At 32.2% G+C, this 20,897-nt stretch overlaps 2 protein-coding genes across 9 annotated transcripts in view; one reads left to right on the forward strand and one right to left on the reverse strand.

Moving 5' to 3' along the window:
* LOC109537963 (SWI/SNF complex subunit SMARCC2) overlaps window positions 1-20,897 on the reverse strand; it is a 55,727-nt gene that overhangs the window by 14,714 nt on the left and 20,116 nt on the right. The window lies entirely within an intron of this gene.
* Window positions 2,053-16,712, forward strand: LOC109538026 (protein rolling stone). Of its 8 annotated transcripts, none has more exons than XM_019905065.2 (6): window positions 2,058-2,156; window positions 2,633-2,716; window positions 13,431-13,567; window positions 14,022-14,367; window positions 15,624-15,807; window positions 16,175-16,712. In XM_019905065.2, the coding sequence occupies exons 3-6, from the start codon at window positions 13,481-13,483 to the stop codon at window positions 16,419-16,421; spliced, it is 864 nt and encodes a 287-aa protein (XP_019760624.1). In that variant the 5' UTR covers window positions 2,058-2,156; window positions 2,633-2,716; window positions 13,431-13,480; the 3' UTR covers window positions 16,422-16,712. The 8 variants fall into 8 exon arrangements, with proteins under 8 accessions (XP_019760621.1, XP_019760624.1, XP_019760623.1 ...); XM_048661621.1 differs by lacking the exon at window positions 2,058-2,156 and adding an exon at window positions 4,228-4,368 and having other exon boundaries at window positions 2,481-2,716; XM_019905062.2 differs by lacking the exon at window positions 2,633-2,716 and having other exon boundaries at window positions 2,053-2,156.

The raw sequence follows: 20,897 nt of genomic DNA on the forward strand, positions 1-20,897 counted from the left end.
AGGTACAATGTTGTCAAGCTACATTTTTTATGTGGAAATTTAGACAGGCTGATGAACGGGGCCTTATAACTCCCTGTAAGGGTGGGCGTGATACTGATCAGAAAAAAATAAAAATAAATCCAATGATTAAGGAGCAGTGATTAAATGATAAGACACATTTCTTTGCATGTCCACCATACAAACGCATTAATTATAAGAAACCTCCTGCAGACGGAAGACCAACAAGTTTCTGCCATTCATCCATTGTTCTATCTGTTTCCTGCAAATTTCCTATCGAAAGCTGATTACGGACTTAAACACCTTCTAACTAAGTGAGATTTGTTTGATAAAAATTAAGTTTAATAATCACTACGTTTGGATTGGCAGCTGACTCCAATCATTTGCAAGTATGTTGATTGTTCAAACTTTTCACTCTTCTGAAATTCCAATGGGTTTATATTGGAGTATGTATAGGTTGAAGCTTTTTTATTATGGTACAGTTGAAGAAAGCAAGCGGAACTGCATTGTTGTGAATTTCAATCTTTTTAAGTCCATCGGAGTATGATTACCATTATGAAATTGGAGCTAAAAGCTCAAATGCTTGAAAATACCAGAAAAGTGTGATTTGATTAAAGTATTACTGTTTCAAGAGACTAATAGAACAGTGAAGCTAATGAAAAACGCTTTTAGTACCCAAAACCAGCGATATAAACAAGCTCTAAACATTTGAAATGTTTTATGCGTTATTCCTATTTTGCGAATTTTAGAATAATCGGAATTAGTATTAATGATTTGTTAGCATATTTGTTTGCCCTTTCGGTAACTAAGTACGCTTTTTAAATCCTCTATAGACAAATAAATTTTTGCTAGCTTCCCTTTGCTCATTTACTCAGTTTTTGACCTACTCGCTTTACTATCTTGTTATTTTTATTCAATTCACACAGTTTAATAAATATTTAAAAAATGTATTAATATAATTAAATTACGTTTTCTCCAAGTTGCACAAATGTGGACAATATTTGGGCTGGAATCAGTTTCTAAATATTCAATTCAAATTGTTATATTGGAAAAAGCAACCTGAACTAATCCAACGTAATTTAAATAAATTAATATTAAAACAGGACATTGAATTTTATATTGGCAAAGTGAGAAGGGCGCCTTGAACACAGTATGTATATATACATATTAATATAATATATAGAAAATAATAAAACTATTAAAACCAGTGTGGTTGACAACATTCTGAACTCTGAAAATGATATACTTTTACCACAAATTTTAATATTTTAACAAAATCGTCTCGAACGTAAAAATCGAATCCCATTCATATAATTGATTTTTCGCTGAAGAAAGTTTACTAAACATTTAAAAAAAGTAAACTAAAAGTTTTCCAACATGAAACAGCGATAATCAATCTTTGGTATGCAGACAACACTGTAATTAAAGCAGAAAACATCTAAAATGTGCAAAGAATGATGAACGGAATTGATAAATGAAGCCAAGAATATAACCTGACCCTTCATGCGAAGACAACCTGCGAAGTACCTAAACAAAGACCATAAGATAAGATAGATAATCAGCGCTTAGCAACATCCAACAGAATTAAAATTATTCCTATCGAGACCTACAGATAAAGAGCACCATTAGAGGAAATCAATCAAATTTCACATAGTTAATTCGTAGAATATAACAAAAAATACGCATAGGAAAAATTAATTAAATTAAAAGAAAAAAAATAGTTTGACATCAAAATTTTTTTAACGCTCTAAATTTTGTGGTCGAAACAAAAAAATACGCAAATCTATCCACCAAAACTGAAAAATGAAGAATTTACGGTGCTGTTAAAAAATATCGTGCAATAACCATCTACATATTTAATAATTGTGTCCATTATATTGGTCGATTGAATTCAATTTGCCAGACATTGAGCCGATCTTCATGTGCCACGTTAAAATGTTAACGTTACCACAATTGGGCTGATTTGCTATTGACATGGCAAAAACTATCCAAGAGTCGTATCCTAGGAGAACAAAAATTACAAACATGCCATGTTTTATTAGTAGCGCCTTATTTATATTTAAGTGTCGAACTATCCATGTTCCTTCGGGAGTCCTTTAATATCCTCCGAACCGGTGGTTTACTTTTGTGTGTGTCGTTTTCCTGCTCGCTACTTTTCAGTAAGTACTGAGTGCCTTTTTGTTTAACAACAATTTATAAACTTTGCTTGATTTTATTTTATTTTATTCACATTTCCTCCTTTGGTGGTATGCATATCTAAACTGCTGGTATTCATGTCGAAGATTAAATATCAACATGAGTATGTTTGAAGGGTTAAACAATTTATTTTTAATTCAGACCAACTCACTTAAAGCACATTCAGCGATAATATGATTAATAATATAGACGCCGATATGCAACACAATGGGAAATATATTGCTTAATTTAAACAATTGAAAATTGAGTAAATTGCAAAGTTAATATTTTACGACATTTTCTACTGTCGCCAATTACAATTGATTTATGGACACGTGAAGTGAATAGGAAAGGTGATACCTTTCAATAAAAATGAAATGTGCGTGATTTCGCATACAAATTAGTGCAAATTTTCAAAAACCTGAAACTTGAAGATACAAACAAAAGGAATTATTTCTAGAACTATGAAAATTGCCTAATGGATTGTTCGTCGCTTATTAGCATTCGTGTTGTTTAATTAAACAGCAGTCAAATTTTAAATGAGGTAAGTTTTGCACTTTACTTTTTACTAATTTCTTCGGCATTATCAACAAATTAACAATTTCATGATTAATTCTATGTGGCCTTTTATTTAACCAATGGGCGTTTTTCACTACTTAATGTATTGTAAAGTTCAATAGTGTGTCATCTCTAGAATGCTGACTGTAAACTTCTTGTAGGTTTCTAACTTATTGCTTATGTCAAGTAGAGCCCACAAAAAAAATCTTGTCTCATTAGCGTTCTCTGGGGCCAACTCTCTCTTTAGAGATTCACTGTTAAAACATATCTACTATCTAACGCTCTTCGATAGTTTATTATTTACTCGACGCTCATCCACTCAACAAATACTCTCTTAATATATTCTGTAAAGTTAATAAAAATTACGATTTTTTTATACACGAAATTCATAACAGTAATGTCTGTTAAAGTTTTTTTTCTTACATATAATTTTTGATGTAGCTAAAATATTTAATAGTTTATTGCCTGATTACTCAGTCGTAAACCCGCGGTGTAAGTACAGGCTTCAGGATAAGTCACAGCCAGCACAAAAAAAGTTGTTAAAAGTTGCCAAAGCGCATCTGATGAGGACTGATGAGGTCCGAAACCGGTCCTGGGAGTGCTTGCTTACGTATTTCTTGCTCACAATATTTAACGTTAAGCTAAAAACTTATCGAATTTCCGTTCATAGTTTACTAATAAGAAAAACTAATTTAATTTACATAAAAAATCAAAAATAAACTAAGAAATAAGGTGTTCCATTAGAAAAAAGTTAGTTTTTGCGCTATAATTTTTCTGACACACTCTGTATAATTGTGAATATTTTAAAATATGCGCCTTTAGTATCTTTATAACATGGTAATATTGCTTAAGCGTTCAGAAAAATTAGTTATTTTCTAATATTAATTACGATAGGTTCCATTTACGATAAAACATGTTTCCTTTGTGAAAGCTTTATTGCAATATGTATTTCCGTTTAAAACTAAGCTAGATTTTGTCGCAGAAAACAATCAATTTGGAGTCTATATTGTTCTTATGAATTGAACTAAACAGAAAAAGTTATGAATATAGGTAATATCGAAAAACGCCAGGGGAACAATTCCACAGGTTTTTCCTTCAGGAGTCCAAATTTTAAGCCATAACAAAATTAAAATTCTTATCTGAAGATTTAGTATTCGATATTTTATTTTTGACTGCGTATTAACACTGAATTCCACTAGTTTCTTAATTATTTTTTAATATTGTCTCCACCTTAAGCTAAGTGATGTGGACTAGTTAGATATTTGTAGTGTATATAGTTAGATCTAGTTGATAAATTGTTGTTCTAGCTATAAATGATAACGAACTGGTTCAAAAAACAAACTCTTGTGCTGACAAAGAAATTTATCATTGTTCACCTGACAATAAAAAATACAGCATTTTAACAAAGATTTAAAAAAGTTATTTCCAAACAAGGAAAATCCAAAATCATCAGCAAATTCCAAGAATGTAATACCTTAATTCCCGTTATATTCACAGTCCATTACTAATGGAAGATAGCAAGCAAGAAAAAAGTCAATTCACAAAGAAGAAAACCGGGAGGAAAATGTTAAAACTAATAATCGGGTAGTCAATTTCCATCACTAAGTCCCGAAATTGCCGTGGAAAAATAAAGAATTGGTAAGTTTATTTTTACCTGGAAGCATGTTGATTAATGCTGCGAACCGCTTCTTGTGAACCTGTACGAAAAAGTCAAAAAAAAGAAATTATTGTGGTACGTGCAGTGGCGTCACCCGAAAATTGCTCACAGAAAACATACTTGAGTGTTATTTTACTCCAGTTGGTGTAAATCATGACTCTAAGCCTATGTTTCTTCACCCTGAGCTAAAAGAGAACGTTTCTATCTAATTTTCGATAAAAAAGCCAAGCGAACATTCCAAAGCTGCAGTTTTCTTCAAGAACTAAACCTGAACAGATGCTGCAATCCAAGAAAAGTTTGGAGAACTTTCATAGCTACTTTGAGCTTAAATTAGGACAGGAGGACATAGAAGGACTAATCGAAAGTAGACAACTTACTGAGGGCACATCGGAGGAATTCCTTTGATGAGTACGCCAATGTGTAATGTTTCGTTTTCGCAGAACTTTTCTTTTTGGAAACAAGAACCGGGCCGCCTGGTTTTCTGCAGCGGCTCTACGTCCGGCATTGCGGTTTGCAACTTTTTAATTGCCCGCAACTTTTTTAGGCCCAAATATTATCTTTTGCCGAAGTGAAGGTTAGTCTTTTTAATTAAATAAGTTCAAGATGTTGCTTTTTCCTTTTCGGCACTTTAAACTAAATGCACCATAGGCGATTGAATGAATAATATAAGCGTCATATGAGAAAAATTTCAAGAATCCACTGCCAGCATCATCCAAAATTACTCATCCATTTGGGTTTATCAACCAAGTCAAGTGGGAAAATTTTTAGTTATCGAAACGCCTTTCGCAGACATTAACAAAAGACCAAATTTTGCTGGGAATTCAGCATAATTCACGTACTATTTTTGCTTGAAAGACAACAGCAAATTTGCTAATAACACAAAGTTTTTGAAAAATTATACACAATAATTAATTATAGCAGCATTTAAACAATGCATTAAACACATCAGAAACTGAACAGATTAAAATAAACCGGAGAAACATGACGACTTATATGGTTCAAAAGAGAATCACTTTGGCGACCTGATTTTTTAGGTCTTTAGGCGGTCGCGGAAAATATATTCTTCTTGGTTTGGTCGACGCAGCAACCACCTCTGAAGATGCAAGCCACTCCTGGTTACGAAACGTCAGGGAAAAAATTCCACTAGGACCTTAAAGCCCGAAAACTGGAGGGCATCTTTCGAAGCCAAACCTGAAAAATCCCTGAAAACAATAGGGGATTTTTATAATTACCAGAAAATTATCTACCAAAAAAGGCAATGATTATTTGCGCGATTTGCTCTGGGGTTTACCGAATACGTAGGACAAGTGACCATGGTCAAGGCTGGATTACTTCCAGACTGGATCTATTCCATTTGGAAAGTGTAAATCAATTCTAATTGAAATTAATCAATTCCATACTAGTCTATATAACTAGATGATATTTTGTGAATAAAATCAAATTAAAAATAATATGGCTTTTGTGTCACACATTCCTCTAAACTATACGAGAATTCATTTCCCATTCATAGTCAATAGAAATGGAATTGTTCGATAACTGTTATAAATTATTATTTAATTAAATATTAGTCAGTTGCGTGCATTTAGCATTGAATTTCTCATGGTACGCGACGCGACGCAAGCAATTCTCGGCCCTCACTTTGAAATCGCTTCGAATAATTAGTAATTTTTCCTATACATGTGGTTGTTTAAAATGGTAATGAATGTTTTTCCTTTTAATGTTTTCCGTATTACCAAATCAAGTGGACAGTGTGATTTAAAGTAAAACAAATATTGTTACTTCAAATGCCTTAATAGCTAAGACGTACTAAACATTTGCATAAATATTATTTTATCCTTCTGTGACGGCCAAGATGCAAGATAATATATAAATTGCACTTACTTACTTTGATGGCCTTCTTTTACATAAGCATCAGTTTCTTTTATCTCGATATCTAAGTACTTTGTAAATATTATACAAAGTTGGTTGTAGGTTGTAGATCGAATGCAATCCTACCCGTTTTCTGGCATTAACAATATTTTGCCTTTCAAGGTAGTTTCTATCTGGAATCACATTCCATTAATCCTTATGAGATCGTGAATTATATCAATTCATATAAAACTCTTATTACCTATTCACATTATACAGTGACTGTTTCGCTACTGTGAATTTTAATCACGTGCCCCAAAAAATTAGGGATTATTAATTTTTCTTCAAAAACCTCTTTCAACCTTCATTCGCACAAATAATTCATAGCATTCATATAACACAATAGTTGATTTTTTGAATTGTTTTATTTTGTTGCTGCTCGACAGTAAGGGTTTTACTTGAGAAGGCTCTTTTCAGTACATGACTTCGGTATCTCGATCTGACCGTAAAAAATCGCTTTTAGTTATCATCCGAACAGTTTTCTCGGCCAGATAAATCGAAATAAATTTGTGGTGCGGTGTTTAACTAAATGGCAAATTTATTAAATGGTCAAAAATAAGTGCCCTTAATTTCAATACTGGTTTTAAGCAGGAGCTCGCTTAAAGCTTCGAATGTTCAAAAAATTCTTTCAGGCATTCCTTAAACTTAAAATGCCGCTGGTTGCTACCCAAACTCGTTCAATGAATTTTTAACAACTCCTTTTTGGTCATTACGTCGGTTATTATTTTATACAAGTTTTTGTAGCATCGTTACCGTTCTTCTTTTTGTCATTTTTCGTGAAGATTCTTTCGATTATGTCTTGCCAGTCCCGTTAGAATTTTAACTCTCCTAAAAGGACTCACACCGGAGGCGCGTATTTTGTTCAGAAAACGTTTAAATTTTCAGCACAATTTTGTTGTTACCGCAAATAAATAGTTTAAACTCAAATTCAAATTAAATGCTAAGAGCCTGTAGAAAATATTTTCAATCTAAAAACTCATCATTGAATTATTAATGTCATTTAAAGACATTGTTATATTCATGTTAAATTATTGTATTTCATTTATTTATCTCTATTGTTCGATTATAAGCCTAATTAACCGCAATTGGCTTGAGCCTCATTTCTAATGAAGTGTCTGATGTCTGATTCCGCATTATTAGCTACGACATAATGTGCATTACTCGAATACCTGCTCAAATACATATCATATTATGATGTTAGTTGATTAGCTAGTGCTCGCATTTTTAGACAGTGTTAATTGCCTTTAAATTACCTGAATAATGCCGAGGATCCAAATATGAGCAACTTATTAATGAATTAACTATGTTAACACCTTAAAAATGTTGATATATTTTTTAATTATTTGAAGCAATTCAAAGTAATGTTAATATTTTTACATATAATTTAAGTTTAATATTTTTCAAAAATAAATAACTAATATTTATGAAAACCTACATTTCTCAGCCAGTGTATTCAGACTTGTAAAAATTTCAGACTTGTAAAAATTTCAGACTTGTTTGCCCTAATTGATCTTCAGTCACACCCCAAATCATGAACAACCGACTGTTCAAATTGCAGACTTAATTAGAAAATTCATTTGAAGATAAAATATTAAGATTAAACAGAAAGCTTCAAAATATTGCTAAATTTCTTGCTTAGCTAACAATTAATTTACTGAAAAGTTTACTTTAATTAAATCTTGCAACTTTGCCAAAACGAGCATTATCATATGAGTTATGAAAGTCTCCTAAAACAAGTGATGAAATGTGACGCAAACTCAACGGAGATATTTAATAACATTTGTTCATTATGTAAATAAAAAAACGTTAATTTCAACGGTGTCTGTATTTAATTAGTTTAGATTTTATACATTTTTAACAGGAGAGTGGAGAGGTGTTAGATTTTCTCAACATTTTTGAGCTATTGAATAGCAGATCGAGCAAAGTTTAATGGTGTACACGAATAAGCCATCAGCAGCATTGGGTCATACCAGCAATTAACCAAGTACTAGAAGATGTAATTATTTGTAATTAAAGCAAAGGTTTTTAAGTGAAAATATTAATTCTGATAAATTTTCAATGATGATATGCGTTGCATCAATATTTCTATTAATATCATGTTATTAGCTAATTTGATTACAGACGCCTGATAGTTACATGGAAAGACGACTGAAATAGATATTAATGATTATATTTGTAATAAGCTTTTAAAACCAGTTTGTGCAATTATTGCAGTACCACCATCAGATTGATGCGTTTTTCACCTAATCCATTCATGGCGTTTTCCGTTATGCAATAAATTCAGTTTCTAACTCGGTTTTATTGACTTGGCAAAGAAAATCACACGATACGTAGCTAATCAAAGTTTAAGTCTGTTTTTATTTAAGGAAAAAACCTTTATTTGAAAATTGAAGATGCAGTTGTGTTCACACGGATAGAAATGAATAATTTGATAGATTATGATGCGTCCAGCATTAGCAAACTGAATAACCTAGTAACTGTTATGCACGAAGAAAATTACTAAATGGAATGTCCAACAAACGCAGTGTTCAAATTTTTTTCTGCTTATTAGCATAATCAATCAAAAAACTGTTTTATCATCATTTCAAGCTACATTTATTTAGTTAGCATTATGAAATAACAAATCTAAATCGAAGTAAATAAAATTAAACTTTTACTAGTTTAGTGGCAAAAGAAGTCCTTCGTATACTTGATTCTACATGTTCTAACTCTTAACCTGTTTAATTTCCCAACCAGATGCATAATATTGAAGGAGCCAAGCAGAGCAAAAATCAAGCCGATTGCAGAAATTTTACTTAGTATAAAATATTTGCGAACGCTCATTTCTTTAATGGCCGAAAAAACATTAATCCATTTGTCCACTAATTGATTTCTGAATGGACGAAACACATACAAATGAGAAAAATGTTTGCATAATAAAGCGCAGAATTTATGAGGATATATTATTGGATGTTTATAACAGCAAGGTAAACATTCAATGGGGATATTAATTGGTTTTCAGACACATCCAGCAAGTTAATTACTAGCACCTATTATTCGTCGGTATTTTTGATAAGATTAAAGCAACAAGCAACACTGACGATTAAATATTATAGAACACTTCCTTGTGTAAGAATCTGTGTAGTGTAGGATGAGAGTGACAATAATTTATGTAGGTAAGATTGTTAGAATTTAATTTAATGAGCATATTTAGGTGAAAACCGTGACGTTTTCCTTCGGAACTAGCGACGTGTAAAAAAGTTGAACTGAAGAGTGATCTAAGAAGAATTTCCATAATTATTCTATTAGACAAACCAGTGCAAATTAATTGATTTCTTTCTCTAATATTATTTAATGGCAAGCGATTTACGTATTCGTTTAGTGCCAGTTTTTCAATGGAACCCCGTAAAGAAATGAATTATGGAAACTTTTTTTGCCGTCTCAAAGGACCAAATCAAATGATGGGATGAGATGAAACAGGCCTCGATGTCTCATCTTCAGGTACCACTAATTAATATGGATTGCATAAATAATTTTAATAATACATAATTCAAAAGAAAACGTTGTGCCTACGCCTGAACTGACATTTGATTAAAATACACGTAGATATAATTAATGTTTTGTTACACGACGGACTTGGCCGGACGTCTATTTGAGTTGCATATCTGGTTTATTAAATATTGCACCTGATTCTAGTACTATTCCGGAAATATGGATTGCAGCAAAATCATCGAAAATGTCGTTAAAGTCATCAGTATTGCGCATAATTTGTTGTATTATTTTGCGTTACAATACATACAATCAGTTTAATAAAGCTTGGCAAATTTTGTGAAATTGAAAGTAAAGGTCGATAAACTAATGTTACACTCAAAATTGGTCAAGGATTTGCATATGGTTAACATGAAATAAATCAACCTCATCTATATATTTCGATATGAACTTGCTTATTTGCAAGCAATATGCTTATTACTTACGCAAATAAAAGGAAATATCAACATTTTGTACCAATTTATGTGTAAATACTATTGCAATAGTCCATTTAAGTGAATTTCTGGAAGATATAATGGAATGGCTATTAGAGACCTTAGTGAATACGAGCTGTCACATGTATGCAAGTAATTCAACACAAATCAAGTGGATTTTAGACAACTGCAAAAAAATGCCAGTTAGCAAAATTTTGGAGTTAACTGGGTTAAAACTCATTAAAGGGAATTGTTATTTAAAGTTTGGCTATGTTAATAATTTTACAGTGCTGCTTCCTTTTCTAAGACACGAAAATTTCAAAAATGTTACAGAAGTTAAAAAGACACTTCTGAGTTAATTCAGATATAATAATAATAATAAGTTAAGGGAAGATTCACAAGGTTTTTCCCTGAAGAGCACAACAGATCAGCTCTTAGTATTTGTCATTGAGCTGTAGGAAATAAAAAAACAGAAACAGAATAATCAATATTGAGTCACGTTAAAGATTTTTTTATTGTAAAACAAAAATTACAGTTTGGTAAAATTTGAGAATTATTGGTATCTTGAAATTGAAAAAATATTTTCTGCCAATTTCAATATGTAGGATTTTCCGTGTCCGTTACACGATTGTCCCGTCTTTTTCCAAAAATTGAGTCCTTCAGATAACGTGCCTACAGGGCGGCAAATTGAGAGTTTATGAAACTTTGGCAGGTTTCTAATTGAACAAATAAACCTTTTTTTAAATTGAATTGGAGACCAAAGACATAAAATAAGACCGGATATAGCAAAACGTTTTTTAAAGTTTTCTCCATTTTTTTAAATTTACAGGGTGATCTCAAAACATAACTTTTTGGGTTTAAGGTTGTAATATTTTTCCTCTGGCCGATTTTTAAAACCTAGAACGCATGTTGAAGCTAAAACCTCATAGACCCCTTAAGATTTAAGTTCGATATACAGGGCTGTATGAATGGACGGATTGTTTGAAATAGTTCTCGGAATTTTTTAAAATCTGAAATTCGAATATTCGTTTAGTGGTTTATGCGAATAGTAAAATTATTCGAATATTCGAATATTCTAGTATTCGAATATTCGAATATTCAAGTATTCGAGTATTCGAATATTCGAATATTCGTCAGATATTCTACTGTTCGTTTTCCGTTCGTTCAGGTGTTCTGTGGTTTTCCGTTCACCGTTTTCCAAGAAGAAAAATCGTTATCTCATATCGTTTTTGGCAACTAGCCGTAACGGATAAAAAAGTGCCTTTGTCGGCACATTAATTGTAACACCGCGCAAAAGTTGATGACGCGAATTACCAGAACACAGAGACGTAATTTTATATTCATTTGCAAGAGAGTAAATATGATTATTTTCATTTGCTTGTAAATATATGCGTATTTGTTTAAATGCTTGTAGAATATGAATCATTTATTTTATAAAAGTATACAAAGTGCATATAAAGATATTTGCACCTTGTGAATTTGATAATGTTGGTGTATTCGAGTATTCGAATATTCGGATATTCGGATATTCGAATATTCGGATATTCGAATATTTGGAAATTGGAATATTCGACTATTCGAATATTCGAGTTATGACTACATATAATTATTCGCTTTTTGAATATTCGAATACTCGAATTATTCGAGTTTGAGTTTGAGTCCTAGTTTGAAAGTACACTTCCCTTGAATTGAAAGTCTACCAGAATTCTAGATTCCGACGGCAGGTCTAATTTGGCTGACTTTTAATGCAACCCTGTATAGCAAAGTTTTGTCTGAAGTCGACTATGAAGCTCTAGCTAACTTCAGCATCAGCTTTAAATCGGCTCAAAAAGAATAATGTTATCACCTCAAGCCCGAAAAAGTTGCTTTTTGAAACCACCCCGTAAATAAAGGAGATAGGCGAAAAATTAAAAAACAGTTTCAAGACGTGAGGTCTTTCTTTATGCCTTTATTATTGAAATAAAAACGACACATTTTTTTGATCAACTGGAATCGTGTCAAAATTTCGGAAATTTTCCATTCTTTCATTTTCCACCCTGTAGAAAGTATTTCCAATACACAATTTTTGCAAAGACGCAAACTGAGAAAAAAAAAATAGATAACGCTTCCAACAGAATTCAAATGGCTTGCCACAATCAGAAGTTATCCACTTTTAGGGTAAATTTGTGTTTTACCTATTTCACTACATATGTGATTGTAACTTATATTGTATTTTATACCTAAAGAGAAAACAAAATTATCCTGAAGCTCGATAATTAATACAGCCAGAAGTTTTTCCTGAATACCACATCAAACCGTTCCTCAATATCTTCAGCTTTTCAAAGTTACTATAACTGTTCAATACTTTGGCGCTAACACCAAAATGTGCTTTAAATACAAAGTGTAAATGTTAATTCCACATATTACCGCTGGTTTATATCTGCAATTTTTCCTCTAACTGTTATAAGGCTAGGAAGTACGAAACGTAACAACATTATAAATTAGACTGACAAATGAGGTTGCACCGGCAATTAAAAAGCAATTCCAAATACCTACATCCAATCAGTACTTAGAACTTCCAAACAAAATAAAACCAAGGATATCGGTTCTCGCTAACATTTTCCTAGTTCGTTACATGAAAATCTGTATTACCTAACCGGCTCGTTATACAACTTTCTATCTATTCCATTTCTCGCAAGTCCACACGGCTACGGTATGTGTAAAACTGTAATCAAATTGTACTTATGTACATACCAGTAAGTACCTTTTATTAAATTGGCCACAACCCTACAATTTTTAAGACCGATTTAAAAAACTGCGGAACATGTTCTGTTGCAATCTGTTCATGTACCCCACCGAATTAGCTGAATTATGTGTTTTACCATTTTTGCAGTACCTCGGCACCATTGAAAGTGTTTGAAGATAGATCTTCCGAAGAGTCGGTGGTGGCGGTTAGTGAATTAAATTGGTGCGAGTTAGTGTCGCTGTTATTTTTTTAATATGTCTGTCATTTAGTCGCATTGTGCTGCAAATGTGCTAAACATTTAAATTCGACTAGCAAAAGGGTAACAATATTCATAGCTTTTATTTAAATTTTGGCAACCACAGAGCATTTTAATTGAAAAAAATGTTTTTGGAAGACTGACTATTTCGCTCAAATACCCAACATTAATTTCGCATTAAAGCAACCTAATTCGCTTTTTTATTTGTTTCAGATCTAGGGCCCATCAGAATCCTGATGTCATAGTTCCTTCTCGGTGAAATCATGTTAGGGCCATCTTGTAAACGAAAATTAACTTTGGAAGCATTTAAGGTTACCCATGACAGACCTGTAGCCTTTATTGCTTCTCAGGTATTGATTACTTTTTTACAAACAAATTAAAAAATAACGGTAACAGTTTGGCAAGATCAGAATTTAAAACCAATGACACTATTAATAAAATTTTGATTTATTTGTCTGACTGCGTGTAATTGTTATTATATTTTGTCTTTCCTGGGTTTCAGCCAAAATGTGAAATAAAAATGTTCATATCGTTTACTTCACATAACGTTTCGGCGAGACAACAGCGCCAACACAAAAAAATGTGAGGTTTCAAGACAGTCAAGCCTAAAAAGGATCTAATGTTTCCCAATTATGGGTTTGTGTTGAATTTTAAACCCAGGAAAGAAAAAATAGAATAACTATTAATAAAAGTAATTACTTTTCTATTGCATTAAGACTAGAGTTTTGCAGAAAAACCAGTTCGTATTTTAGACACGTTTCATGCAAATAGCTGAGGTTTTGCATTAATTCTTGAACTTTTCAGTGGCAGTATGATAAATCCACAGCAAACATCAAATATTGCATCTACAGGGTGAGCACATGCATACTATTTTTCGTCGCATGGATTTTCACATACCTAAAAGAGCCAGCAGCAGGGAAACCAAGATGGCCAATTTACCTAACAAACTGGGGATTCACGCTCTGTATGTTGCAATCGTTTTTGAACAGTATAATGATAGTGGTAACGCTCATCGCTGAGAGATCAGCTGGAAAAAGCCAATGGAAGGAAAAAATATTGAAACTCTATCCCACTTACTGGGTAATTAATGTTATGGCAACCCCCGTTGCATTCACTATCAGTATTATATACTGGACTCTGATTTTTGGGGGTAAGTACAGTTTTTAGCGTTGCTACTTACAAAAAATTAGCCAGTTTCAAGATCCGTAAAAATTAGGCAATGTTTGAAACTGGTGAGATGGTGCACCCTTGAAGATGCAAGCCACTCGTGCTTGCGAAACGCCAGGAAAAAATATTTTCCACGGCGTCCTGTAATCCAGAAAACTCACCACTTTCTAACAATAGCCAACCCTATGCGCTTTTTTATAGACGTTTTCAAGAAATTCATTAATATGTTTTAAAATATGTCCTTATTAGATTGTTTTCGTGTTAATTAAAATTCCTTCAATCTGATTTTTAAGTGAATTTTGATGAATGCCAAAATATTAGTAAATTAAACTTTTAGCATCGTGTAGACTCAAAACTAAGCGTTTATTAGAGAAATACTTGCAAGATTTCTGGCCTTATTAGAGAAACACAACCCCTGCGGGAATATAGCGACTGACTAAACACCCTGCATATAAAAATAAGGAAACTTTCCACATCAGCAGAGCCTTAAAATGTTTCTATTTCTTCAATATACCAATCACCCTGTATACGATTTTTATTCCATTACTTCATTTTCTTAAACAACTGGAAAAACACAAAGCTGAAAAGCCAGCAGGAAGTTTTTTCTGTGCAATTCAAACACTTCATTATTATTTAAATTGCTCGATAGGCAGTTTTCAAACTAAAATTCAGTCGATTTAAGGGCTATTATTAAAGGATCAAATTTATTGATATACAATATGCAAATTCAAAAGTTCGAAACGTGAATGTCAGGCAACATAAAACGGAAATATAGATTCCACTTATTAATAAATAATGAGCGACTTTATTCGTTCGTTCATCTGAATATTTAATAAACTTCCTGTTCTGGCATTATACTAATTATAATTATATTTTCAACTAATGGCAGAACGTATCACTCGGTATCGATTGATGTTTGAGAGATATATTCCTTGAAACGATGTTGAATTTATTACACCTCAAAAATAAATCTATTAATATTAAACAGGACGATTACATTTATTAAGTGGTTGAACTGTAAAATATTTGGTATTATTTTAAAATAACTAATATTATATTAAGTTTTTTTCCATTTAAGACACTTATTGGTTAGTTTAAGTATGTTTAAAAACCGACGAATTTGTCTTACTTCTTCTTGTTCTTTCTTATTATTTAAGTGTATGAAATATTTTTGCCGAAACGAATCTGGCATGAGTAGTAGTACACATACACCAATATAATTATTATCTTTTTTTTTAGCTGAAGGTGCCTCATTTACCCCAATGAATTTTATTGTACATGGACTGAATTCTATAATAATGCTATTAGATGTATGCATTGTATCTTATCCAGTGAAAGTATTTCACTTTATCTATCCTCTGTTTTTGGCATTTTACTATACGATTTTCACGGTGAGCTTCTACTACGCTGGAGGAACGACTAAGTGAGTTTTAAACATTTTTTTCCAATAACCAACTAGCAGCCCATTACGTGATTTAATAGGCAATAGATAACAGTGTACTCGTCTTATGGCATTTCAATAATATAAATTACCGCATAGTGTAATTAAGTTGCATAATGCCCATTTCGCGGTTTTACGACGGTACTTGTTATACCGATGTTTAATTTGTATCCAATATAGATTCACAAGTACCATTTGAATATAATGAGCAGAATGGTAAAGAACTTTGCGATCTGCAAATAATTGCGTAATAAGTTGAGTCTCAGCTTTCACCAATTTTTTTCCGGTTCTAGGCAACGTTTACCAAACTTTGCATGTTTTAAAAAACAAATTTGTATTTTTTGTTTAGAACTGGTTCACGCTACATATACCCAATCCTTAAATGGGACCAACCAGGGCAAACAATGGGCGTTTGTGCCGGAGTGATGGTGCTCATGATCATTCTTCACATTGTCACATTCCTCGTCTACAAACTCCGCATCAAAATACACAACCGATTTTTCTTGCCGAAAATTGATCCACCTTTACCCGAAAAGGACCAAAATGCTGGACAACACGCATATGCTAATAAAGCTATGGCGAACGAATATGTTTAAAATCATCTTTGTGTGTTACACCGGGCTGTAATCAATATTTGACAAATTATTCCCTTCTAGCTATGTAATGTCACCTGAATTTCATCACTTTCGTTTCATTTACATCAACAGCATTCTTGCGATAAGGAAATTAATTGTTCCTAAGCCTTTTTCCTTCATAGTATTAGTAAGTCCTTTTTATATTAAATATGAGGGATTTTTTTCTGATACCCAAAATGTCGCTTAAAGTAGTCGTACTCCTAGACAAGAATAAAACTTTTTATACCAAACATTATAGAAATTTACAACGAACAATCTGTGTATCATTTATTATAAAATAGACAAACACCGATTTCCAGTTAAACGTTTTCGGGTATTGAAATGTGCAATAACAGTACAGGGCTTAAATCTGGCTGTGTCTAAAGAGACCCTCAACTGCAAAAGCTCATAAAATTTAAGTTAAAATTTCTTTTTCAGTTTTACCATCTCAGAAACTTCTGGTGAAAATGCAGTTAACAATTTCAAGCGCTTGTATTCTTACAAGAGGCTTACAGTTTTAAAAAAATTCCGGTCCGAGTATGTTTTTTTCTCTGATCGAATAAACACAATTTCCGGCCTGCTTCAGGGAGTTTCAAAGTTTTCATTCCAAATACTCAATATTACCAAAAAAAGCATCTATTTATTGTTTTTAATATGTGTTTGCGTTTGGAAAAATATTTTTTATTCAACAAAATGGGGTTCAATTGATACTTGGCCCCGTAAAAAAAAACCGTAAACAGCTCAAAATTGCATGCTTTGAAAACGCTTGTAAACGGCTGACTAATAATCGCGTTAAACATTTTGATCAAACAGACCAAACACTTTTTGGATATAAAAACCGATAAATATCGCCCCTAAAGAATATATTAAAATTTTCAAATTATGTGAATATTGACAGGCTAGACAATTAAATAAAATATCTTAAGAATCGATGAAAATTGCCTAGTAATCCTAATCACATTTTCGGTGAAGTATCTCAGAAACTATCTTTATCAGATTTTATAATCCATTCCTAACTTTTTAAATATTGGTTAAAACGATGCTTACGAGTTTTATTATGTTTTTTTTCATATAAGCTGGATTTCATGTTCCACTCAAGAACTCACTTGAAATTTTAAAAATCAGAATAACCTTTCTGAAGATCGAAGTTAACACTTTTTAAATTTATATTCAAACCCCTTTTTAACAGGAACATTTTTGCATTAGCATCGTTTTAACTCTAACGAACGCCAAGAAAATTGGATCATTTAAATCTCCCTCATTGTTGGATTTATTTGGAATGAGGACGCAAAATGACAAGAACCATTTTTTTTGATGATACTAAAAAATTGCAAGTTACGTAGTTGCAAGTAATACGATTAAGTTGCACTTCAACATCTAAAGGATCTGAAAACGTTTAAAAATCGTTATCAATAAAACAGTTAAAACTGTCGGTGAAGTCGTAAAAACCAATTTATACAGCGGGAAGATAAATATCTTCACTACCTAATAAAGCTGTATGGCATCGTCCCTTAACGCCCGCCTTAGGGGATTGCTTTGGTAAAAAAATAATACTGAGCAGGGCTTTGCCCCCGACAGCTTAAAAACACCAAGATCTTTAATAAAGATTAAACACCGCCTTTAAGTGAAAAAAAACTCGATGTGACGAAAGACAGGTTTAAAGTAAAATGCGATGTCTTTAAAGTATTTTGTCGTAGTTCCAATGGATTCAAATGATAGTATCGTCTTTTGCAAATGAACAGCGTCAAAAGTCTAATTGCATTAGGAAATTGAATGGAACACGATAAACCGCTTTTAGTGGTATGTAGTCTTCTGATATGGACACCAATATTGACTCTCTCTCTACTCCTAAATTTATTCTCTAAAGGCATTGTTTTATTATTCTTCCTGAAGTGTTTTGCGGATTCCGTAATAGGAATCCCATTACAATTCCCTGTTAACAGTACTAGCATTCTATGACCTCTAGCTAATAGCATTGGCTCAACGTTTTTGGTAGAATGTTCAGGGACACTGTTCAGTACTATTAGATCATAATATCGATGTGTGTCATTTTGTGATTTGTTCCATTGTCTAAGCCAGCAAACGATTTCAAAGTTAGTGGGTGTCTTACAAGAAATCAAAGCAGGTTATGGCGAACTTAAAAATCTAAGATAATTACCGCTATATTGTAGGCTTTTACCGATATATTATCGACAACCGTGACATAGTTATGTGACCTAAAGTAAAATTTAACGTTGGCAATTTTGAATATAGAAATTTGCCAATTATTTTCGTGCGTGGATAAGATTAATCCACGCTTTGTAGATGACTGTGAATAAGGATGACTTTGTCAATTAATTTTTAAGTGTTTCAAAACTGCTGAAAGCCATCGGTCATGAAAAGTTTCGATCATTCCCATCGGAAGATTCTCGTGAAATTTTCTTCAATTAAAATTTCCTGATTACCTCTACTTTACGACAAAAACAAATCTGAAGACATTGGGTCGTAAAAGAAACATCGCGACGATAATGATCAAACTCGATTCAAAGCCATTGTATCACCAGGATTAACGGTAATGTCGTGTTATTTGATTGTATGGAAGATAATTAGTCTTTCGATTTCTCGGGACCGAAATAATGGGCAAACGCGGTTGGGATAACTCATTAGAAAAACAGGAATTTCAGTGATGAACGAAATTTTTCAATTGAGACGCAACATTTATTTTCCGGCCAGAAGGCGTGTAAAGTAAGACTAAGAAATGTTTAAGAATGGGTTATTGATCTATTTTTATAATAAAAATACTCTATAGCAGAATGGTCTGAGTACTAGTGTTTAAATATTAATTTTACAAAATTTACACTAAATAACTCAAAGCCCAAACCGCATGTTTCCCATTTATGAGATTCCAGGATTTTTACGGAAGTGATAGATTTAGAGAACAAAAACACGAATCAAGTGAAATAATACATAAAAGCAACAAATAGACGCCAGAAGATTAACGGTAAATAAGCACAAAGTCCAACAAATTGAAAAACTAAATGTTTATTTATTTTAAGTAACACGAAACAGCCAATCTGGGGCAGACGTAAAATGACAACGGAAAGCAGATAGGAAACAGGTGCAGCCAACAGCACATGTTGAATTTTGAGTTAAAATGCATATGAAAAGGGAATTTTTCGTAATATTTTACTCAAACATGTAGACTATTAAAAGTAATTTAATTATTATTAACTCACAAAAGTGTTTCCTGTCTAAAAGTTCATAGAACTGTGAGTATTTGTTTAATTCTAAGTACGTTGCACGGTATTTTTTAAGAATATTTAAGACTGTCGGAAAGTGAAATTTCCTTACGCATTTTATTGCGAAACGCATACTTTTTCTATTTAGGAGGCAACATTAACATTTTTTAAATTCTTTATTTAAGTATTATTGTATGTGGTTTCAGTTAAAATCCAGATATCCATAAACCGCTAATTAAGTGTTTTTTAGTTAGAATATCTAGAGAGAAAATTTGGATATATCTGATTGCAGTTTTCAATAGTAAACTTAATTATAGTTTCAGAGGTGTCAAACTTCCAAGTTCGCAATTCGCTGAATAACAGCATGGTTACAGCATGATAAATATTAAATTTTTATTCAGACAGTCAAAGAAAAGCAAACATAAAGTTAGGAGAGTCACAACAAAGCCAGTTTCAGATTAATCCGTTGATTAAATTAGGCATTAACATTTTTTAAGTTCCCCATTTGACTATTATTGACTTGTAATTTTAGTTGAGCATAATCTAGATATAGACTTCTACGGCCAGATAATTCCGTGTTTGTTAATTAGAATATCTAGAAAGGCTATTTGGTTATATTTTAATTTTTCAATATTAAACTTGATTGTTGTTTCATCTGTGCTCAGGTGAAATGAAAGAGAAGCAAATAATTAGAAATATTTTGGTAAAACAGTTTTGCTAATTACAATTACAAAATAAATAAGAGTTGGATATAAAATGTAACTGTTTTTTCCATATCACCTCTTTATCCACATATTTTGGCATTTGATCCCAAACTTTCCATAAACAAAATGCTTTACTTATTTTCTGCTCTTCGAGCGAGGTAAGAAAAATGGGTGTTGTGAAAATTGAATTGAATCACAGTGATCGTGAAATTTGCGTTTTAGTTGGCCAAAACCCCAGGAATTTCAAACAATTTGAAATTATTGGCAATGGAATCTAGAAAATTTTCAAAGTATTGCAAGTGAAACATGTGATTTTCCACGCCTTTCAGTTGCCAATTTGCTCAAGTTTTGTAAAAATACGTTTAGAAAATTGTCTATTTACTTATAGTTAAGAAACATTTAAAAATAAATTATCAGTTACTAAGGTACGTTTGCGTCTTAATCATCCGTTGATATCTTGTAGTCGCTTTATTAGACGAATTGACTATGCTTCGAAACATCTAGGTATAAAAACTTGCTGTTGTTCAACGAAAAGT

This window comes from Dendroctonus ponderosae, unplaced genomic scaffold (assembly GCF_020466585.1).
Source record: "Dendroctonus ponderosae isolate FM_Combo_2020 unplaced genomic scaffold, Dpon_F_20191213v2 Dpon_F_20191213_1, whole genome shotgun sequence".
In the NCBI taxonomy this organism is placed as follows: domain Eukaryota; kingdom Metazoa; phylum Arthropoda; class Insecta; order Coleoptera; family Curculionidae; genus Dendroctonus; species Dendroctonus ponderosae.